Consider the following 22,415-nt stretch of genomic DNA (forward strand, 5'->3'; position numbering starts at 1 on the left):
TTTCAGATTATTTATTGCCATGTGATGATCAAACCTTCTACGAAATAGTCCTCTCATATAACCAAAATGTTATTTGTACCCTTGTAGTGTTTTTAAGAGGTTGTAAACTTTTTTTAAGTAATCACTATCAACTTTTTTTATATGCTTGCTTAATCTTAGTTTATACATATATATAATAATAATAATAATAATAACTTTTTTGGATGTTAGTATTTAAAAATATATTTATGCTGTTATTATGATGAAATTGTATTGTACAAAACATTTACTAGGTTTATATTTATTTTAAAAAAATTAAAAATTAAAAAAATAAATAATTAGTGACTAATTTCGTGATGAAATTAAGATTTTAGAATCGGTCACAGATTCAGTCACAGATTTTACTCACAAATTCAGTTATAAATTCAATCACAAATTTCAGTTACAGATTTCGATCACATATATCAGGCATAATTTTCTATCCCTAAATCAAACACTATGCATAAGTGACTAAGACATTGGTTAGCAATTTAACTAAGACATTTAGTGACTGATTTTTCAATCACTATTTATGACTTTTCTTGTAGTAGAGTTAAACCAATAATTATTGATAGCACAAATATACACATTTATAGAGTAACTCTCATTTCATAAGATGTTTTTCTAGATTTTATTGAAGTAAATCCAAATTCGAAAACTATATTAACTATATTCTTGACTGAGAGTGAATTAATTTATATTTATAATAATACATCATTATAAGATATTTGTTAAAAAAAATATTCAAAACCAAATAACAGACTTAGAAACTATTTTAGAAATTGAGAATGATTAATTTTAAATTATATAATACATAGCTAGGTTTCTAAACTAGTTATTAATTTAGTCTAAGATTTTAACTAGTTTGAATTTCTATTTTAGATTAGTTTTTAATTATTTTAATAACTAATTCTTTAAATTTTAAGATCATTAATTTGATATCTACTAACAACTTCTATCGATAAATAATAAAATAAATTAAAATTGAATATTTGATGAATGCTCTAACCCTATAAAAAAAAGAAATAGCCTCTAACACATATGCCAAACCCTAAAATATATCATTACAATAGAAATGTAATTATATAAAAACATTTACCTTTAACTATATTATATAGTAAGCAGCTTTTGAAAGAGGTAAGTACGAGGATGATGAAGGTGAAACGGGCATGAACGGTAAAAGCAAGAACGCTAAGTAGATTATATTTTAAAAGATAATTCTAATACTAGTTATAATATATACACACATAGATAGAGAATAACTCTAATTATTATAAAAGAATTAGCTACCTTTTTATTATAGTTTTATATAATTTATTTTATAAAATATATATACTTAGTTTACAATTGGCCACCTAATATAATAATATTGTGAAACATGAGATGAGTTGATTTTTTTTATGAATGTAATAACGATGAGATTAAGTTGAGAAAAAATGTTGTAAAAGTTTCTCTCTAATGGAGTGTACTAGAATTGAGTTTTGAAGTGAGGAAGATTGGGTCTGAGTTTGCAGGTGAAGGGACATGTGAAGCATTGGAGAGAAAATTGGGCCTAGGATGTTTCAGTTGTTGAATATAATAGGAACATGTAGGTTTTTATGTGTGGTCCAAATCAAATCACATGAAACAATTAGGTTACTGTATCCTTGGGAAAGTGTAACACATCTTCATTTCATAATTCAGATTTGTCTGCTATGCACCACAATGAAGCAAAGCAATGTATAGTCATTATCACACTCCTACCATCTTTAGCTAACTTACACACAGTTAGTACAATTCTTCTTAGTGCTTCAGTTATGTTGTTTCATCTTTAGCTAACATATTTATATTTTTTTTCTAATCATTTTCCAAAACTTTAAACGGTAAGAGAGATATAAGATAAATGTTTATATATATATTAGTTTTAATTTTTACATTGAATTTTCTTGTTTTATTTTTCACTTATTTATTTGTTTCTTAGATATTCATTTTTATCTATAAATTTTTCCTTTCGTTATCTTGTATATTTTCCACATTAAACTTTATGTAATCAGTTATAAAAATCTTTTAACATGTTAATCTGTAAAGTATGTTTAACGAACTTTCGCTAGGTAGCCTTGTGTAATATATTAATTCAAGTTGAAATTCATCACATATATAAGTTTTCTCTTCCAAAATGTTAAGAAACAACAGTGTAATCAATTAACTCAGATTGTAATTAATTACACATTGTGTGTTTTGCTCTTATATTATTGTAAGGGAAAACTCTTATGAAAATTCGGTACAAAATATAAATGTAATTTATTACTTTGCTCATCACACACAGACACACACTTTTGGTTAGGATCGAATGCAGTTTGGAGATAAAGTGGTATTTTATATCACTTAAGTCCTTTTAAATTCTTACATTACATTACAGTGCACGTATCTGTCTCCTTTATTTCTATCTTATGAACTCTGGTTATGTTATTATGACACTACTTTTTGCTGCATTATTGTTTTTATTGTGTTTTATTATTATATATGATGTTCATTTGCAATGTGGTTCATACATTTCAAGGTAAACTTTTTGCATATTAGAAAAGAGTAAAAGTATGATTAGAGTTTTTTTAGGCTCTGCTTATCCTACTGTCCTTATTTTTTAGAAACATATACTTTAGATATCAAGAATCAGAGCTGCGAGAACCTTTGTGCTGTCATTCTGTGGTTTGGAGACTAAATCACATAACATTGTGTAAGCTTCATCTTGCATAAAAAAGTCTAGAAAGATGTATTATTTAATATGTTAAATCTGCTAGTAGAAGCTTGACATTATGACTTGGTGTAACAAACCTAGGTACCTTTCTTTTATCTTCTACAGCAAGTTTAGCTTCTTTTTTTTTTCATTAATTTTTTTATATAATTATTTTTAAATATATATTGTGGTTGAGGTTGAAGAATGAAGTTGCAACTAAATTAAAGAACGAATTTTGATGTGGAATAATTGTTCGCTTTATATACCATAATACATGAACTGTGAAACTTTAGTTGTAGTACATGCTAAGAATCTTATGTATGTTAGATGGTAAACAAAAATGACAATATATTGACAAGACATATCTAAATTCACTTTCAAACATTAAAATCCATTGAAATAGATTTTTATTACTAGCTTATAGAATAAAAGCATATAAACATAGATTATTAAATTCATATCTTACAATTCAAATCAAAGTAAAAAATAAACAATTTACTAAAGATTTTTTTAGTAACATTTTTACAATGTTACTTTTTTATTAAAAAACATTACTAAAAAAATTTAGTAACATTTTTAAAATATTACTTATTTAGTTAAAATAGTTATTAAAATTTTTTAGTAACATTTTTATAATGTTACTGTTTTATTAAAAAATATTACTAAAAAATCTAGTGACATTTTTAAAGTGTCACCTCTTTATTAAAAATTGTTACTAAAAATAATTAGTAACATTTTTATAATATTTTTTTAAAATATTATTAAAATGATTTAGTAACATTTTTAAAATGTTACTTCTAAAAAAATTATTAAAGATTTATATTAACAATTTTATAGTGTTACTTTTTATTAAAAAAAATATTGTTAACAGGATTTAGTAACATTTTTAAAATATTTTTTTTATTAAATAAATGATATTAAAAATATTTAGTGATATTTTTATAAATGTATCTATTAAAACGTAAAAATGTTACTAAATTTTTTTAGTTATATTGAGTATTCGTTACATTTAATAAAATGTTACTAAATCATATTAATAATTTTTTTTAATTTAATAACATTTTTTATGTTATTACTTATGATATATCTAATAGTGGAAATGTAAAAATTTGAAATTGATGAACAAAAATAATATTAAAATCTTTTTTTAAAAAATTTACTAGGATTAAGAAGTGAGTTAATGTGATATCCTTAATTATTTATTTCCTTTACATATGTATTATATGTAGTTTCTAATTCTTAATTATGGAATATTATTGTTCATTTATTATATTTGTTCAATATCTAAAAATAGAAACATATTTTTTTTAATTTTAAAAAGTATTATTTTAAAATTTAGATAAAATGTCTCGTTTAAACCTTCTCAGATTAAACGAGATCAAATATTTATCAAATTTAATAGAATAAAGTTTGTTTGAGATTATAAATATTAAAAATTATTTACTAACAACTCCTAATAATAATATAATAATATTTTAAATTAAAAAAATAAAATAAATATAATAAAAATATTATTTTATTAAGTTGTTTAGTAGATGTTTTTACTCTTTAATGAATCAATAATGTATTATATTAAGTGAATAGGATCAAACCGACCTATTTTAAAATAGGTGATGATGGACCCAACCAAGAAACTACATTAATCCGCTTTAACAATCATATCAAAAGTTTATAAAAAAAAGAATTCTTCTCACAAACCATTATTTATAATAATAAAATAGGGTTTCTTAAATAATACGTCAGTGGAGTCAAAGATAAATGACAATGTAAAACTAAAATAAAATAATTACTAAAAGAAAGATTAAGTGAAACAGACCAAAGCGATTCATTAATAAAATAGGTTATGATAAAACAAACCAAAATATCATTTTAATCCATTCTAACAACCTTACCCAAAAGTTTATAAAAAGAAGAATGAACTAAACTTTTTTATACAACTTTTCTTTCAAACCATTATTTATAATAATAAAATACGATTTCGTAAAGAATACGATGGGACCAAATGTAAATTATTAACGAAAACCAAAATCTGATAATTACTAAAATAAATATTTGCTTTAAATAACCACTAAAAATTATTTAAATAATAAAATAAACAGTTTTAATATTTTGAAATATACAAGAAGATTATACCAACAAAGTAAGAAATTCATTGCTCAAAAAGTTTAAATTAATATTTAAAAGTTATTAAATCTAGAGTAAGTCTAGTTTCAGTGTTATTATTTAAAGTTTTATAAAATTTAGAGTAAAATTGATTTAATTATAAAAGTAAATGAGTAATTAAAAACAATAACACTATGTAGCTGTTCATGGTAGTCAAAAGCTTTTGAGCGTGGTGACCGTTATGACATTCACATATGTTGGTAGTAGCTGTTGAAATTACATGCTTTCACTTTTGTTGTCCTTTAATCAAACTTTCCATACCTATTATCTCAATTAACCTCCTTATATTTATTATAGGTCCTAGTCTAAAAGAGACTCATAATCTTTTAAGTTAGATTGGTTGGGGTTTAAATAGGTAAAGTTCAAATACAATCTGACTTTGACTAATAGAATTATTTTCATTATTATTAAAAAAAATTAACACCCTGCTACATATTTTGAAGTGTACCATTTGAGAGAGAAAAAAAAAAAGAGAATAAATAAACAAATAATGAAAGGTATCTGATAAAAAGAAAAAAAAAGGACAAATAGTAAGAAACAATTAAGAAATAGATAAAATATAATACCAAACATGATATACGATAATTTTTAAAATTTTAAAAACACTAAAGAAATTGAATTATCAAATAATATAATAAAGAGCTCCATACACTTAAAAAATATTAAAAAATAGACTTTAAATTCAATTCAATTTTATAAAATTAGTAATATATTATAAAATATTTATATATATAATTAATATGAGAATTTTAATAATTTTTTTCATATATAAATTTTTTAATTTATTTAAAACTATATATTTATAAATGATCAGTAATTTAATAAATCCAACAAACTTTTACTTGAAATATTATAAATAATTCTAATATCATATTATTAATAAACTTTAAATTTAAGTTAATCTTATTGTTTGACCCACTTACAACAACAATTAGTAAAAAAAAAACAAGTAAAATGAGTATGATAAAACAATACCGGAATCACATCTCAATCCTAATAAAGTTGGTTAAATGAGATTTATTTATATTTAATATTGGGTGTAGAAAACGAAAAGGAGAATAAGCACTAAGCAAAAATTACAATAAAGTAACGCGTGCTTTTGCGCGGAATCGTCGAAAAATAGGGATGAAACATTCCACTTACTTGTTAGTCACCTTCCAAATATGGATTAAAGCTAGTTGAATTCTAAGCACAGTTTTGATTTCTTTAACTGAATTATGCTATTCCATAAAACACTTTTCACGAAAATAATCTACGCCAATTATTATATAATTAATATAGTATAAAATAATGACAAATTTATAATATTTACCTCGTTTTCTGTATTGATATATAACGATGGAAGTAGAAACCAGCATGCTAATTAATATAGGAAAAGTGATTCCACATTGCTTAAATTATATATAATGAAAAATATTAGTTTAAATCCCTTTCTCTTTTATATGGTGATCTAGTATTGCATTGTCACTGTTGGTACAAGGCTCTCTATTGTGATTGAAAACTAACGTGAAATGTACTAAGAGAAACTTGAGAGAGTTTGAAAGTATTGAAATTGGGAATTTTATTAATCGAAAACAGAGCATTACAACAACAACGTAATCTCAAGTAAAATCAATCTCTATATATTTTTTTAGTTCTGTTTACAACCTCTATTTATAAGCAAAACTAATCTAACTAACTCTAACAACTTCTTACTGTCAATGCCGCAACAGCATGGAGTTAGTTACAAGGCTAACAGAAAACTACGCTTCAGTAGCACAACCATCAGAGTCTGATCATGATAACTTGCACTACAACAACACACCTCCTAGTACAAGTTATCCAAGCTTTCCATTCCCATAAGCTTCTTCAATTCCTCAAACCTCACTCTCTTAAGAGGTTTGGTCAGTATGTCAGCCAACTGAACCTCGGTTCTACAATGCTCCACATCAAGCTTGTCTTCATTCACTTGTTCTCTAAGAAAATGATACCTCCTCTCAATGTGCTTGCTCCTGCCATGGCTAACAGGGTGTTTTGCAAGATCAATTGCAGACTTGTTATCAATCAGCAGCTTCACCTTGGTACTGTCACAAATCCTCATTTCTTCCAATAGCATTTTGATCCACATAGCTTGACAAGCAGCATATGATGCAGCTACATACTCTGCCTCACACGATGACAAAGCTACCACATCCTGTTTCTTTGAGCTCCAGCATATCAATGCCTTCCCAATCATGAACAAATACCCAGCAGTACTCTTCTTATCATCCACATCACCTCCCCAGTCAGAATCTGAATACCCAAAAACTTCAATTTTCTTCAAATTGTTTTCACTTGGCATCAACACGCCATGATCTAGTTCCTCTGATAAACCTCAAAATTCTCTTGACTGCAAGCAAGTGGCATGACCTTGGCTGTTCCATGAATCTGCTCAATAACCCAACACTATGACTGATGTCAGGTCTAGTGTTGCACAAGTATCTCAGTGAACCAATGATCTGTTTGTACAGTGTAGCATCTACAAGCTCCCCTGGTGATTCTCTGCTCAGTTTCAAACCAGTCTCCATAGGTGTAATAGCTGGATTGCAGTTTGCCATTTTGAACCTCTTCAAAATGTCTTCAGCATACTTCTTTTGATGAAGAAAGACCCCTCTGTCAGTGAATTTAAATTCCATCCCTAGAAAATATGACAAATTTCCTAGATCACTCATCTCAAATTCCTTCATCAGCATTGACTTGAACTTCATATTCTCTTGCTCATTTGCACCTGTGATCAGTAGATCATCCACATAAAGACATAGGATTATATGATCAGACTTACTAGAGCCCTTCACATATACTCCATGTTCTGAAACACACTTAGTGCATCATGCCTTTATCAGAAAACTATCAATCCTCTTATTCCAAGCTCTTGGAGCTTGTTTCAGCCCATACAGTGCCTTCTTGAGCCTATACACCTTGCTCTCTTGACCCTTAACTTCAAAACCTGGTGGCTGCTTCACATAGACTTCCTCTTCTAATGGACCATTCAAAAATGCAGATTTTACATCCAGTTGATGCAAATTCCATCCATACTGTGTTGCTATTGCTACCAAAATCCTGACAGTCTCTAGTCTAGCTACTGGTGCATATACCTCATTAAAGTCAATACCTGCCCTCTACAGAAACCCCTTTGCTACCAACCTTGCCTTATACTTTGCAATCTCACCATTTGGCCTCAGCTTCAGCTTGTAAACCCATTTTACATCAATTGCCTTCTTCTCAGTTTGTGACACAAGTACCCAAGTCTTATTCTTCTCAATAGCTGCCAATTCCTCTTTCATAGCATCTAACCAATTTGAATCTCTCATTGCTAATTCGAGATTTATTGGTTCTGATTCAGCTAACATGTTTTCCTCAAGTAATTCACCCTCTTGGCCTATTGCTTGATCAGGAAACACATCATACTCTGTCAATCTCACTGAAGGTACCCTTGTTCTAGTTGATCTTCTGACCGCTGGTTGTTCAGGTCCAGTTTCAGTACCAACCCTGATAGGATTCTCTTCAGCATCACAGTCATCAAGAGTGGCTCTAACTGTAGGTGGTACAATTTCTCTCTGTGTTGAATTTTCATTCCAGCACCAGCCTCTTGCCTCATCAAATTGTACATCCCTACTCTTGACCATCTTGTGATCTGTTGGTGAATACAATTTGTAAGCACCAGTTGAGTGATAACCAACGAACACCATTGTTTGACTTCTATCATCCAACTTTTTTCTCAATTGTTCTGGTACATGTCTATAGCACAGTGAGCCAAACACCCTAAAGTGACCAACACTTGGCTTCTCACCAGTCCATGCTTCATAAGGTGTCACACCTTGCAGCTTCTTTGTAGGACTTCTATTCAGAATGTACACTGCAGTAGCAGCAGCTTCTGCCCAGAACCTCTTTGGCATTCCTTTTCCATTGAGCATACTTCTAGCCATATTCATTATGCTCCTATTCTTCCTCTCAGCAATGCCATTATGTTGTGGTGTGTATGGAGCTACAATCTCATGAATTATGCCCTCATTCTCACAGAATTTGGCAAATTCAAGGGAAGTGTATTCACCTCCACCATCAGTTCTCAATTTCTTAATGCTACAACCACTGTCCTTCTCAACAAGTAGCTTAAATTTCTTGAACTGTGGGAAGGTGTCACTCTTTTTCTCAATCATATATATCCACACATGTCTAGTGTACTCATCAATGAAAGTGAGAAAATAGTGATTACCTCCAATAGATTGAGCCTCCATAGGACCACACAAATCAGAATGTACAACTTGCAATTTCTGTGATGATTTCATGGGTAAATCATGCTTGAATGCCTTTCTTGCAGACTTAGCAATGCAGCATTCTTTGCAAAGTTGTCTTGGAACCTGAATTTTAGGAAGACCAGTCACCATACCCTTTGCATTCAACATGCTCAGGTTCCTAAAATTCAAATGGCCATATCTATGATGCCATGTCCAATTCTGATCATCAGCAACAGTGGTAACAAAACATTTGTGATCAATCATGTTAATGCACACTTTGAAGGTTTTGTTACTTGACAGTGGAGCTTTAAGAACCAATCTCTCTTTTGAATCAAAAAGCTTCATTTCTTTATCCACCATCTTCACTGTATAATTCTTCTCAAGTAATTGACCAACACTAATCAAGTTACTCCTCATGCTTGGCACATACAACACATCTGTGATGATAGCCTCTTTGCCATCCTTCCTCTTCACCATGATGCTTCCAATGCCCTCAGAATTCACTTGACTATTGTCTGCAAATCTGATACCTCAAGAACTAGATTCATCCAGATCTACAAACCAACCTCTGTTTCCAGTCATGTGGTTGCTGCAACCTGTGTCTAGGTACCACACATTTGATGTGTCATCATCCAATTGTGTTGTAGCCATCAACATTGCATCATCTGAGTCACTTTCTGCCAGCTGAGCCTCATCTTTCCCTTGATTGTTTGATCCTCTACTTGGACAATCTCTTGCATAATGACCATACTTCTCACAACAAAAACATTGTACCTCATTCAGATCCTTCTTCTTTGGATTCTTACTACTAGAAGCACCTTTGTTCTTGGCATCATTCTGATTCTTTGAACATTTGTTCTCAGATTCAGTATTACCCTTCTTCTTTTTCCACTTCTCTTTGTTCTTCTTGAACCATGAAGCCTCATCTTTGACCTTCTTGGTGAATTTTGCTTGCAAAGCCTGATCTGTTCCCTTCTCTATTTTCCTCTGCTTCAGCCTCATCTCATGAGCTTCCAGAGTAGCTTGTAACTCCTCAAGCTTCATAACAGAAAGATCCTTAGACTCTTCAATTGCAACTACAATGTGATCAAAATTTGCAGTTAAGGCCCTCAACACCTTCTCAATCTTCTGCAAACCAGTGACCGTTTCACCACATGTTTTCATCTGATTGGTCAAGACTACCAATCTTGAAAAGAATTCTGATATGGCTTCACCTTCTTTCATATTCAACACCTCATACTGCTTCCTCAAAGCCTGTAACTTCACCTTCTTTAACTTTTCATCACCTCCATAGAGCCTTTTTAGAGTCTCCCATGCTCCCTTCGCCGTTTCTTCCTCAATGATCTTCTCAAAGACATTACCATCAACGCATTGATGTATGATGAACAAAGCCTTTCCATCTTTCTTCTTCATATCATGATGCAAGGTTCTTGCAGCCTCATTGGTATCTGCTGCCAATTCTGCAACTCCATCATTCACAATTTCAAGCACATCTTGAAATCTGAATATGACCTTCATCTGCGCACACCACCGATCGTAATTCTCGCCTTTGAACACCGGAAGATTCGCTGGAAATTGGGAACTCGTCGTACTTTGATTTGCCATTGCGGAAATTGGATCTTAACCAATGCTCTTGATACCAGTTTGTTGGTACAAGGCTCTCTATTGTGATTGAAAACTAACGTGAAATGTACTAAGAAACTTGAGAGAGTTTGAAAGTATTGAAATTGGGAATTTTATTAATCGAAAACAGAGCATTACAACAACAACGTAATCTCAAGTAAAATCAATCTCTATATATTTTTTTAGTTCTGTTTACAACCTCTATTTATAAGCAAAACTAATCTAACTAACTCTAACAACTTCTTACTGTCAATGCCGCAACAACATGGAGTTAGTTACAAGGCTAACAGAAAACTACGCTTCAGTAGCACAACCATCAGAGTCTGATCATGATAACTTGCACTACAACAACAGTCACTGCCATCACACACTTGACTCATAATTATCATTGCTCAACTTCACCACCACTATTGTACCATTGTGTCACTACTAGTTATTGTGTCTTCTGTGTTTCACCACTTTATTCTCAGTTGTGCTTCACAAAAGATTCAGTTCCCTCTCCATTATTATATTAATCTTATACATTAATAATATTTTTAAGATGACATTAATAAATAAACTCGTGAATACAACTCAATATTTGTCTCAGCTTAAATGTATGTTTTATTAGAATTCACATGTTTACTTTTGTGAACTTGATGTTATGGCCACTTGTATATACACATTCATAATACAAATTTAACGTTTGAAATATAGTATTAATCATTTTATTAGATATTAAATTGTCTGCTTGGACAATTTAAAAGATTCATTCTTCTTTATATGATGAAGGAGCCAATTTTTTAGTTTGGTTGATTGAGTATGGGAGAAACAACAAAACAAAAGAAGTTTTAAAATCTTAGAAAGTTGCTTAATATTTTTTTTTAATTCAATATTCCTCAATTTTTAAAGATCATTTTTCTTTTCAGCTATTTTTTGGGTAAGGTTGTTTTTTTCCCATTTGGTAGATACATCATCATCTAATTGTAACTTGAAATACATGTAATGGATAAGAATATTTGGAAAAGACATTATTAATATGAGTGGAGTCTATGTACATATACCAGAATTTTTCACCATTACCACATTAGCAATCAACATGCTATAATGCATATATATATATATATATATATATATATATATATATATTCGGTAAACCTCATCTTACTTAACTTATTTGTCTTATATATCATTGTTCTTTATTCTCTTAACTTTCTTTTCTTTTGGGTTACCAACTTACAATACAATTTATACTCGTTTTTATATCAATTTCCTTTCTCATAATCCGCGACCCGCACGAGCCAGCAGCGGGGCAGGGCAGACTGACCCGCTAGCCCGCAAAAAATAAAAAATAAAAAAATTAATTGACTTGACAACAATGGTCCAATGGAGAAATGACAACTTTGAGTGAAAGAAAATTAGGTTTTCACTCAAAACACAACACAGTTATGTTGTTCCAAAAAACGCACACAACACACGACACATTCTCCTTTGCAGTGTCGCCGCTCACTTCGCTTGCGACTCTGCGTGGCTTCGCCTGCAATTGTTGCGCGCTACTGCCGCTTCGCTGCTGCACACCGCTACTGCCTCCACTCCTCCTTTACGTTAAAAAAAAAAAAGCAGGCCAACTCACATGCAGGACGGGTCATGAAAATCAACCTGCATTTTGTATGCGGGGCGGGCCAACCTGACTCGCATTTTGCGAGTCTAAACGGGGCGGGCCAACCTGTTTTGTCACCCCTAATTTAAAGGCTTAGGACCTATACTGAGTCACATGAAGGCACTATGGAGGCACTACTAACACTTTTTGTTCACTCTTGCATGTTTTATTGAAAGTTGTCTTAAATTAATGACATATGTTAATGTAAGTTAAAAAATGTTTAATTGGAATACTCTCACATGCATAGTTTGTATAATATCAATATGCTTGCAATAGATACCAAAATGTTCATAAGTAAAGACAAGGGTTCCATATGCTTTAGAAGGGCACAAACCTATGATTTTAGCATGTTCTCTATTATGATGGTAACCCCTTTTGTAATTTTTTCCTTATGTTTTGTTGGTGATTTCCCTTCGTAATTTTGCTTTGGTAATAGAGGAACTAAGTATGCATGCATACTCTTGAAGTGTAGGTACACCTGGAAGTCAAGAGATAAACGGATAATTGATGCTACTTGATTATGAGTTATAGAAACAAAAACAGACATAATTTTCTTTTATAGATTAGAGTACTTGAAGTACTAAATATATTTTATTTTCTTTGTTAATTAATAAAAGAAAGGAAAGTGTATTTGTTTGTTTTTGTGCACTTTATTATTTTAAAAAAATGATAAAAATTGTACGTTTTTTAAATTCATTTTGAATTGATAAGTAAAAAATATTATCTCAATTGATAATAGAAGTTTTAAGGGATTTGCATTATAAAGGTAATTTTTATTTTATTATCTTACTTAAAAAAAATTATTAAATAATAATTAAAATTAAAGATAAATTTATTGATATTTAAAGTGGTTTCTATTATTAATAAAAAAATTTAAAATAATTTTTAAATTGATATTTAAATTAACAACTGATCTTTTAGATTCTAAATTAATTTTTAAAAGACTACTAGAAATTAATTTAAAATATAAAGTAAGTAGTAGCTAAAACCTTGATAATTAATGATTAAATATCAATTTAGAAACTACTTTATAAATTTTATTAATAAAAAATTATTTTAAATATTAATAATTTTGTTAGTTTATAAAATGGTTTTTAATTTAATCAAAAAATAATTAATTATTTTTGTTTTTAAAAATTATTTTTTATTTAATAAGTTTTTTAGTATATAAAATTAATGGAGTTTAAAATAGAGTAGGAATCAAACAACAAAATGAGTGGACTGTTTATCTCCCTTTTTCATGTCCATTGTCATGGATTTAGACATCTTTTGTACTGGCTAGTTTTTATTTTTATTTCGTGAGTTGTTAATTTTTCTATTGTTTGCATTGATACGACACATAAAAAAAATATTACACAAAATTAATAAAGCACTTGATATATATATATATATATATATATATATATATATATATATATATATATTGTCATCATCATCAACTTGTTTAGATGATTCTATCCTAACGTCACGAAATCGACAAAAGTTAGTCAACACCTTTGCATATTTAGTCTTTTTATTTTCGATTAAAACATATAGAAAAACGAACTTCTATATTGTAAATTTTTCTAGTGTAGAAATATGTCTTATTCATTTTTCTTTTTAATGTAAATTGAATCACCATTTTGCATATCTTTTGTCTATTTTTAAAAGGATTAAAAATTAAAATTTTAATTCAAATGTTATAATTTTTTTGTTATTTTATTCGTAACCTTTGACTATATTACAACTCTATACTAAGCCCTTTCAAATCTTATAAATTTGTAGGATAGTTTTTTATAAATAGAAAAAATATATTATACGCAAAATAGTTGAGATACTCCAATCCATATATATAAATTAAAAAAAAAGTTTTGGAAAACTTGTTTAATTCATAAATTTATTTAAGTTTAAATTATAAAATCTTATATATAAAAGTCTCATGCATAATTTTATAAATGATCATTTTTTAAATTTAACATATATTTTTATATAAAACATAGGTCATCTGCGACATTTTAACATTTTATATTGAATGCTATTTTTTAATGTGACAACTTTTTTATGGGTTTTAACATCCTTAAGAAAAACATATCCTTAACGATCTAAAATATTAATATTTAATTATATTTATTTTTTAATTTAAAATATTATTATATTAATAAATCTTTGAAGCCTCTCTTTTTTATTTTTCCTTAAAAAACATCTTGCTGAGCACCAGTAAGAATCTTTAAAGTATCTTAATATCAAGTTTTTAAGTGATGTAAGAATTTTAATATATATATATATATATATATATATTAATAAAAATTATATAATAAAAAATAAAAAATAAAAAAGTAATGAATTTTAAAGTTTAAAGACAAAAGTTAAATAAAAAATATTATAATTAAACAGTGAAAAATTTAATTATTACAGTCGGAGTGTATGCGATTGTGATAGATATGGTTGTTGATTTGTTTACTGAAGTAATGCGAATGAGCCTAATTAATTTTCCAATTAATTAGCGCGTCTGCTTTGTTTGTTTAGAACTATTATCCAATATAAACCCACTTTGCAATTTTAACCATGTTTAAGAAATATCCCAGAATATGCACTGTAACCTTCCTGTTATTCATATACTATTTCACAACTGCTGTTTGTTCACAAAACACAAACCTTATTAAATTAACAATATTTGTTGCACTTTATCTATGCTATGATTTCCATTTTTAGGGACTTCCCATACACAACTATTTTTTAATTTCAGGTTATTATATTCAAAATATATAAATATATTAAGAGGAAAAAAATACTTAAAACTAAAACAGATATGAATAATTAATTAATATAAGCTTATATCTTGGGTGCGTAAGTTTTATATCTACATATCCATTACTTTTGTTGTTTCTTTTCTTTTCCAATTTAAACATTTTTATAAGTATTTTTTTTCTCTCTCAAATTTAGCATCTCTTTTTTGTTTTTTTTAAATAACTGCACAAAAAATCTCACATTTTTATACTTTATCTCACCATCGAAAGAAAACTGTTTTTTTTTTCGGATTTTTTTTGTTTGAAATTGGTAGACATGAATTTCTATTACTATCTTGTTTGTTGGTAGGTGTTCTCTTGATAAGATAAAAATTGAAGAAATAGTGTACGTTGTGTTCATATTATGCTTGTGTTCTTTACATTGTAATATGATTTTTGTGATTTTTGGTTTTTTTATAAGGATTGATGTACTCTAATACTCCTTTTATTTATATTTTTTTATTATTGATAAAAGGAAAACACTTTATCGATTAAATTATTATTTTTTCAAAAAAATTAGTAATATAGAACGAAAATAAATATATAAGTAAATAAATTTTTATTTAAAATGATGAAAATAATATTGATATTAATACAAGTTATTGGTCGTTGATACAATGATTAACATCAAAGTCAACACAATAAGTACTTTCCCCTTTAGATGATTTATTTCAGACTAAGAATAACTTCAAGTGTTCAAACCCTACCCCATTGGAAAACATAAAATACTATCACTTGGTCTCAACAATATTGATATATTAAATCAATTTTATATAACAAATATATCTTTTTTATCCAATTCAGGTTGAGTCAGGCATCGGTTTCAGTTAATGATGTTTGGGGGGCAATTTGGGTTGGAATTGTGAGTGAAATTTGGAAGCATAGGAACTCGATCGTCTTTAATGGAGGAGTGGCAGATGTGTTAGAAGTTTTTGCCTCTGCGCAAGTAAATGTATGGTCTTGGATTGCTGCAAAGTCCCGCGAAGTTTACTTTTCCTACCCTTGTTGGGTTATGGATCCTTTGGCATGTATACGGTTGATTCGGTAAAGCTAGTTAGCGCTTGGTTTGGTTGGTCCTTTATCCAACGATTTTGGGTGCCAAGTTAGAAGTTAGATTTTATGTGTTCTTGTAAAAGGGTTGGACTACCCGTCCCCATTTATTTATTTTTTATTGCTGATAAAAAAAAAACAGAACTAAACAATATAAAGTTAACAAATTTTATAACCTTAAAATCAATTTCGTATACAATTTATGTAACAAACTTATTTTATCTAATCAATGCTATCAAGTTTTGACACTTTAAAATACGAGTCTAAAGAAATTATGTGACATAGTTATATATGAAATCATACCCACGAAATTGACGATTTCTATTAAATATTAATCATTAATAAAAATTTGTATTTAAAAGAGAATGTATTCCTAATATTTCTCGGGAATTGAAAATGATTTTGTATAATGTGAGTAAATTTAAATTGACCTTGGTTACATATATTTTAATAATGACAACATTATATAAAATGTTCTTTAATGAGACATATTATACCATTATAAAATGTTATTCTGTATATATTAATTGTACAGTGAGAAATGTTAACACTAGACAACCTTCAATATACCTTTTTTTTTTTACTTATAATTGGTGTTGAAATTTGATAGAACGTATAACACATTTTATTATTTTTCATTCATACTTTTTTTTCTTAATCTTATAATTTTCAATAATTTTTATTAAAATAAAAATATTAAAGATTTTATTGTTTGCTCTCATTTTATATCATTGTACTTAGTCAGAGAATCAATCAAACAGATAGTAGGAGAAACAAACTACAATTATATTGAATTGGAGCTTGACATAGTTACACATCCCGAATTAAGGGATTGGATACACATGATACAACAAAAGATCTCTGAAAGAGCAAACTGATTGTTGGAAACTAAACCAATTCCTTGCTGCATGTGTCAAAAAAATTAAAATAAATGGATTAAGGCAATGGAAAATGTTGGGGCCTAAACCAATCAATTAGGGTGATTAATTTAGGGCATAAATTGATTGATGTTAGAGGACGTATATGGGTCTCATTTGAGAGCACATACACGTCAAAGAACCAAAAGAACTTATTAATAAATTTATAATGTTGAGTATTCTTGTAGTGATGAATTAGTATTCACAGTTTCCTCTTCATGGTTTTTCGCTCTTCCTCTACCTCCAGCAAGTTCATGATCACTGCATCTGAAGCATCTCTCAGTATCTCCGACCAGTCCCTGAAAACGCATCAAATTTAACACTCCATGAATTGACCAAAACAGTTTAACAATAATTGAAAGAGAAAACAAAATTGATACTGTTAATTATAGTGTAAGAGAAATTTTGAATACGTTGGGTACCTATAGTATTTTTAATTTAGTATTATTTATAGTTTTATCTTGATCTTTATTTATAATATTTTCGGCATTGTAGTACGTAATATACGTACCCTTTCAAAGAATCAAAGGTCAATCCAACAGTGTATTTAGCTTCCTCGAGTGCCAAAGAGAACCTCTGAAGCTCTTTAGCAGGACAAGTTCCGTTGTCTTTGACCACAAGCTCGGAAGGTTTCACGTCGTAGAAGATGGGGATAACCCTCTTCTTTGACTCCATGAAAAGAGCGAGCTCATGGAGACAAAAATAGGACTCACAGTAACGTGGTGAAAACACCGCAACACCCACTTTAGACCCGAGAATGGCCCTGTCTATGTGGTCGAACAATCTGTCCCCAGGTTTCATGTTCATGCTGTCCAAAAACGACCGCACTTCCATCCTAGTCAAACTGTTGTAGAGCAACCCCGCAATGTTCCTCTTCGTGTCGATGCCACGGTGGTTTATGAAAACATCGCATACTGGAGTAGCCAGTTTGCGGCACAACGTGGCTGGCAAACGTTGCATGGCTTCAATAAGTTAGCTTGGTATATGCAAAGAAAATATTTTGTTTTTGTATGTGTGAATGAACGTATGTCTATGTTGTAGGTATGATTTTGTCTGTGTTTAGTGTTTCTGGTTTTTAAATGGTGGTTGATAGAGGTTATGTGTATATATATGTGAAAGGATGCGGTAACGGGTTCGATTAACGACCACTTTTATAAGGTTGGGATTTGAATTTCAATGGATGTAGTCCATGTTAATGTCTGAACTGGAGAAAATACTAGGTATTTGAGGACAAAGAGTAAAAGTGTTTGAAAAATTTGACTGGCTAGAATGCATGTTTGGAACTGTTTGTCCTTCAAACACGTAGTTGCTCACTTTATGTGTGGGGAATCCTTAACGCAGATCCGCTGACATGGTCATGTTTAGTGATTTTGCCTTGCCTTTTGTGGGAAATTTGGAGTGTTGTTTCCTGTATATAAACTAGCTTTATTACATCAAAAAATTTATTTGAGAATTATAGTCTATAAACCTCAATAAATATTAATATTTTAATTATTTATAAAAATTTATAATTTAAAAATATTTTACATTTTATTTGTATTTTCATTAAAAAAAAGTTTTATTTTAATTTTTTTTATTATAAATATTAATATTTATTATGAGTGTAGGATCGAACATCAAAATATCATAACCCTATTTATTACATCAGTTTCAACACATCCTCTTCTATACGAAATACATCTTAACTATTAATATATACACACATAAGTAAATATTTAAGTTTTTTATGAAATGTTAGAGTCTCTTTACTAATAAGTTTCTCATTGAAATTTTCATATTAAAAAATTCATATGCTTATATATAATTTATTCTTATCAAATATCAAGAAAAGGTGATGTCAACTTACCAAATGAATACTCATAAAAATCTTATGTACAAGAAGTAGATGAGTGTTTGGATATGACTCATTTTTATAATTTTTTTTAATAAAAAACTTATCAAGTGAGATACTCATATTTTAAAACTAATTTTATTATATACTCTAGTATATATATAAACTTTGAATTTAGAATCTTATGTATTTATTTAAAAAAAATATTATAAAATGCTTCCTAATTTTTTATTTTTTTTATCAACAATAAAAATGAAATAATTGAAAGTACCAGAGATATTCCAATTTTTATACAAAACGACCTCTAACAGGTATATAGATATATATGTGTTGCCAAAAAACACAGCTAAAAGGTATTCATCCAATAAACATATCTTATCAAAATCTAGATACCTCCGCCAAATAAGTTTCTTGCTTAATATATAATTATAACTGAATGAGGAGCTGAAACTCACTAAAAAACATACAACGCAACACAAATATATGCCTAAAAACCCACATCAACTCTATCTCTACCTTACTCCCCTGTGTACAATAGATGCTAGGGATGACAAAGTAGGACAAACCATGCGGGTCGGGTTGTGATCTGCTGAGTGAGTTGACCCTAATAACTTGCATATTTTAAAAATTTAGATTTTTTTTTGCACACCCATAATTTCTTCTTGCAGCCTCATTTCATAAAAAATTGTAAAATTATCCATTCCAAAATCTACAATCCAGAACACAAATTTGTATTATGGATTGTACAATCCGAAACACAAATTGTAACTTCCAGATTCTATAACTCGGGAAGTTTATGAATTTCACACTCTGGAATTAAAGAAAAAAATTCAACAAAAGATGTCAAAGGATAATTTAATTGTTTTTTTAAGTATGGGGTGCAAGAAGAAAGGGATGAAGGTACATGAAGAAACTAGCTTCAATCCGTAATTCATAACACCTTCACGAAATTTGATAATGATTTTTAAATATTTAATAGTGTTTTTATTTGTCTTTCTAAAATGCATAGATGGTTTAGGTTTCAATACTCATCAAATACTAGATGCAGTAGTCAGACCTTAATCTTTTTTGTAATAAAATTTAAATATATTATTATTATTATTATTATTATTTTATTTATATATATTATTTTATATTATTTTTTAAATTACAATAGTAATCACGTGTCTACGCGTATTACCTTAAAAATGTATATATTTAATGAAATACTTTATTAGTCAATTTATTAGTATGATTGAAATTCAAATTTCATTAGAAATCAAAACATCATTATGATTTTTTTTATCCATATCTTATGAGGCATGTGTTGTCAGAATAATACTATAAGACCATTTACCTAATTCATCTAAATAAATGAAAAATTAATTGAATAAACAAAAAAAAATTATTCAAAATTTAGATTTAATTTAATTTATTAAAAAATAATCTTTATACGGGCTGGCTCGTAAGTCCGTCGGTTAGCCCACAAGCGAGACAAGTCATAATAAAAGCAACTTGCATATTTTACGCGAGACAAGTCAAATGCGAGACAGACCTATGTGGGCCAGACTGACCTAAATTGCCATTCCTAATAGTTGCTCTTGTAAGCAAAGTTAATTCCCACATAATTTTATTCTTTTATTTGTAAAAATTAAATATATGTAAAAAATAAAGTTTAGATCAACTCACACAAACTTATATAAAGGGAAGGTGAGGGTTGAAGGTTGAGTTAGGAGATTGCAAGACGCTAGACGAAGGTGAGGAACATGAGAGGGTGAAGATGTAGCACATAAAGCTTTTTAACAGGATTAGAGTTTGGGAGGATGAAGTGTGGTTTAGCAATGTTGTGATGAGGGTTGCAGTCTTGGTCTGCATAAGTATGCGATGTGGCGGCAACACTCCTATTCTTTGCAACATCCAAGGATTTCAAAGCTCCTTCTATCATGTGTTTGCTTTGGCTATGCCCTTGAATAGGAGCTCCCGTACATGAAAATCATACTAAGGCCATTCAATGATCAGAGTTTAAACATACGTACAAATTAGTACATTAATCAAAATAAGAAAAATATGATTTTGGAAACTTATAGTTAATCTATGTCCAAGCCTTCCATTTGAGCCACAATAAAAAATTCAATGGGATCCACCACTACATTTTTTAAAATAATACAATTTCTTTGATTCCAAATACCCCATATTATAGCCATCCACATGGATTTCCACATGTTATTTCCCACACAATTAATGTCCATCAAACCAATTTGTTCAAAGTGCTTTTAAGCTTTATCACAATGTACAAATAATCTACCCACCCACGCATTGGTCATATACCACACTTAGAAGTCACTTTACAAGTAAAGAATATACGACTTACACTTTCCAGAATAATCCCACACATAACACACATCCCCTCACCAATCTGAATCCCTCTACTAATAAGATTATCATAAATTGCAATTTTCCCTATTAAGAAACGCCATGCAAAAACGTGTGTTGATTGTAAAGCTTTTAAATTCCAAAAGTATTTAAATCAGGAATGTGAAGTGGCTACACATTCATTAATTTTAAGAGAATTGCGTAAGCAGATTTCATAAAATACTTATTTGATGATTCCGCCGACCAAGATCTACCTTATTTGCAACTAGAGATACAATTTGTAGTTCCTCCATGAGAGCACTAACATGTTTGTATTCCCATTAGAACCATTCTCTTCTCCATGATAATTGCCAACACCACATATTCTCTTCCCAAACCCCATATTGCACCAAAAACCCCTATTTATTTACTGAATTCAAAAACAGCCTGGGATATCTATCTTTAAGGTTGTGATTTCCTACCCTCCTATCAGTCCAAAACATAATTTTACTCCCTATACCTATCTTCCACCTCCTACTTATGTCAAACAAGTTATTTAGATTTCCCCCACAACTTTTCTTAATATATTTCCACCACCATGATTCATACTTGAAACTACTAATATCTTTCAATCCTTTCCAAGACTCATACTTCGAATCCAGAATCTTTTTCTAGAGCCCTAAATCCTCACATCTTAATCTCCATTTCCATTTTTAATCCCCATATTGCACCAAAAACGTCACCACCAAAACCTAGATTTATTCTTCATCTAGTACTGCATAAGATCCAAATTTGGATAATATTAGGAAGAAAGTTTGTTTTTCTCATAAAAAAAATAGTCATCAAAGAAAATAAGAGTGAAAGTAAAGAAAAGAAAGAGTAAACAAAATTATGTTCAATAAACTGAATTAGGTTTTTTGGTGTGTTATGCATGTTTAATTTGTGTTTATGTTAATATTTTTATATTTTTATTTAGTCTTAAAATAAAATAATGCTAAATAAGTTTTTTTTATCAGCAATAATAAATAAATAAATAAATGGGAACCACTTCAGGAGTGGTCCAACCCTTATACATAAATAGCTAGCGCCTTACCAACCTCCAACCAAGGAAC

At 29.2% G+C, this 22,415-nt stretch overlaps 1 protein-coding gene across 1 annotated transcript; it reads right to left on the reverse strand.

Moving 5' to 3' along the window:
* Window positions 1-17,343: 17,343 nt before the first annotated feature.
* On the reverse strand, window positions 17,344-18,588 carry LOC137809486 (putative 2' cyclic ADP-D-ribose synthase BdTIR). Its single transcript, XM_068610594.2, has 2 exons — window positions 17,653-18,588; window positions 17,344-17,440 (listed from the first exon to the last, which is right to left on the reverse strand). Exons 1-2 carry the CDS (start codon window positions 18,099-18,101, stop codon window positions 17,344-17,346), a joined length of 546 nt encoding a protein of 181 aa, XP_068466695.2. The 5' UTR covers window positions 18,102-18,588.
* Window positions 18,589-22,415: the final 3,827 nt, after the last annotated feature.

This window comes from Phaseolus vulgaris, chromosome 2 (genome assembly GCF_051622355.1).
Source record: "Phaseolus vulgaris cultivar YP4 chromosome 2, ASM5162235v1, whole genome shotgun sequence".
Taxonomy (NCBI): Eukaryota; Viridiplantae; Streptophyta; class Magnoliopsida; order Fabales; family Fabaceae; genus Phaseolus; species Phaseolus vulgaris.

Excerpts from the sequence above, each read along its gene's own strand:
- LOC137809486 (XM_068610594.2), bottom strand. The coding sequence starts at position 18,101 with ATGCAACGTTTGCCAGCCACGTTGTGCCGCAAACTGGCTACTCCAGTA. Across the intron at positions 17,441-17,652 it reads ACCTTTGATTCTTTGAAAGG|GGACTGGTCGGAGATACTGA; the intron begins GTACGTATATTA and ends ATGCGTTTTCAG.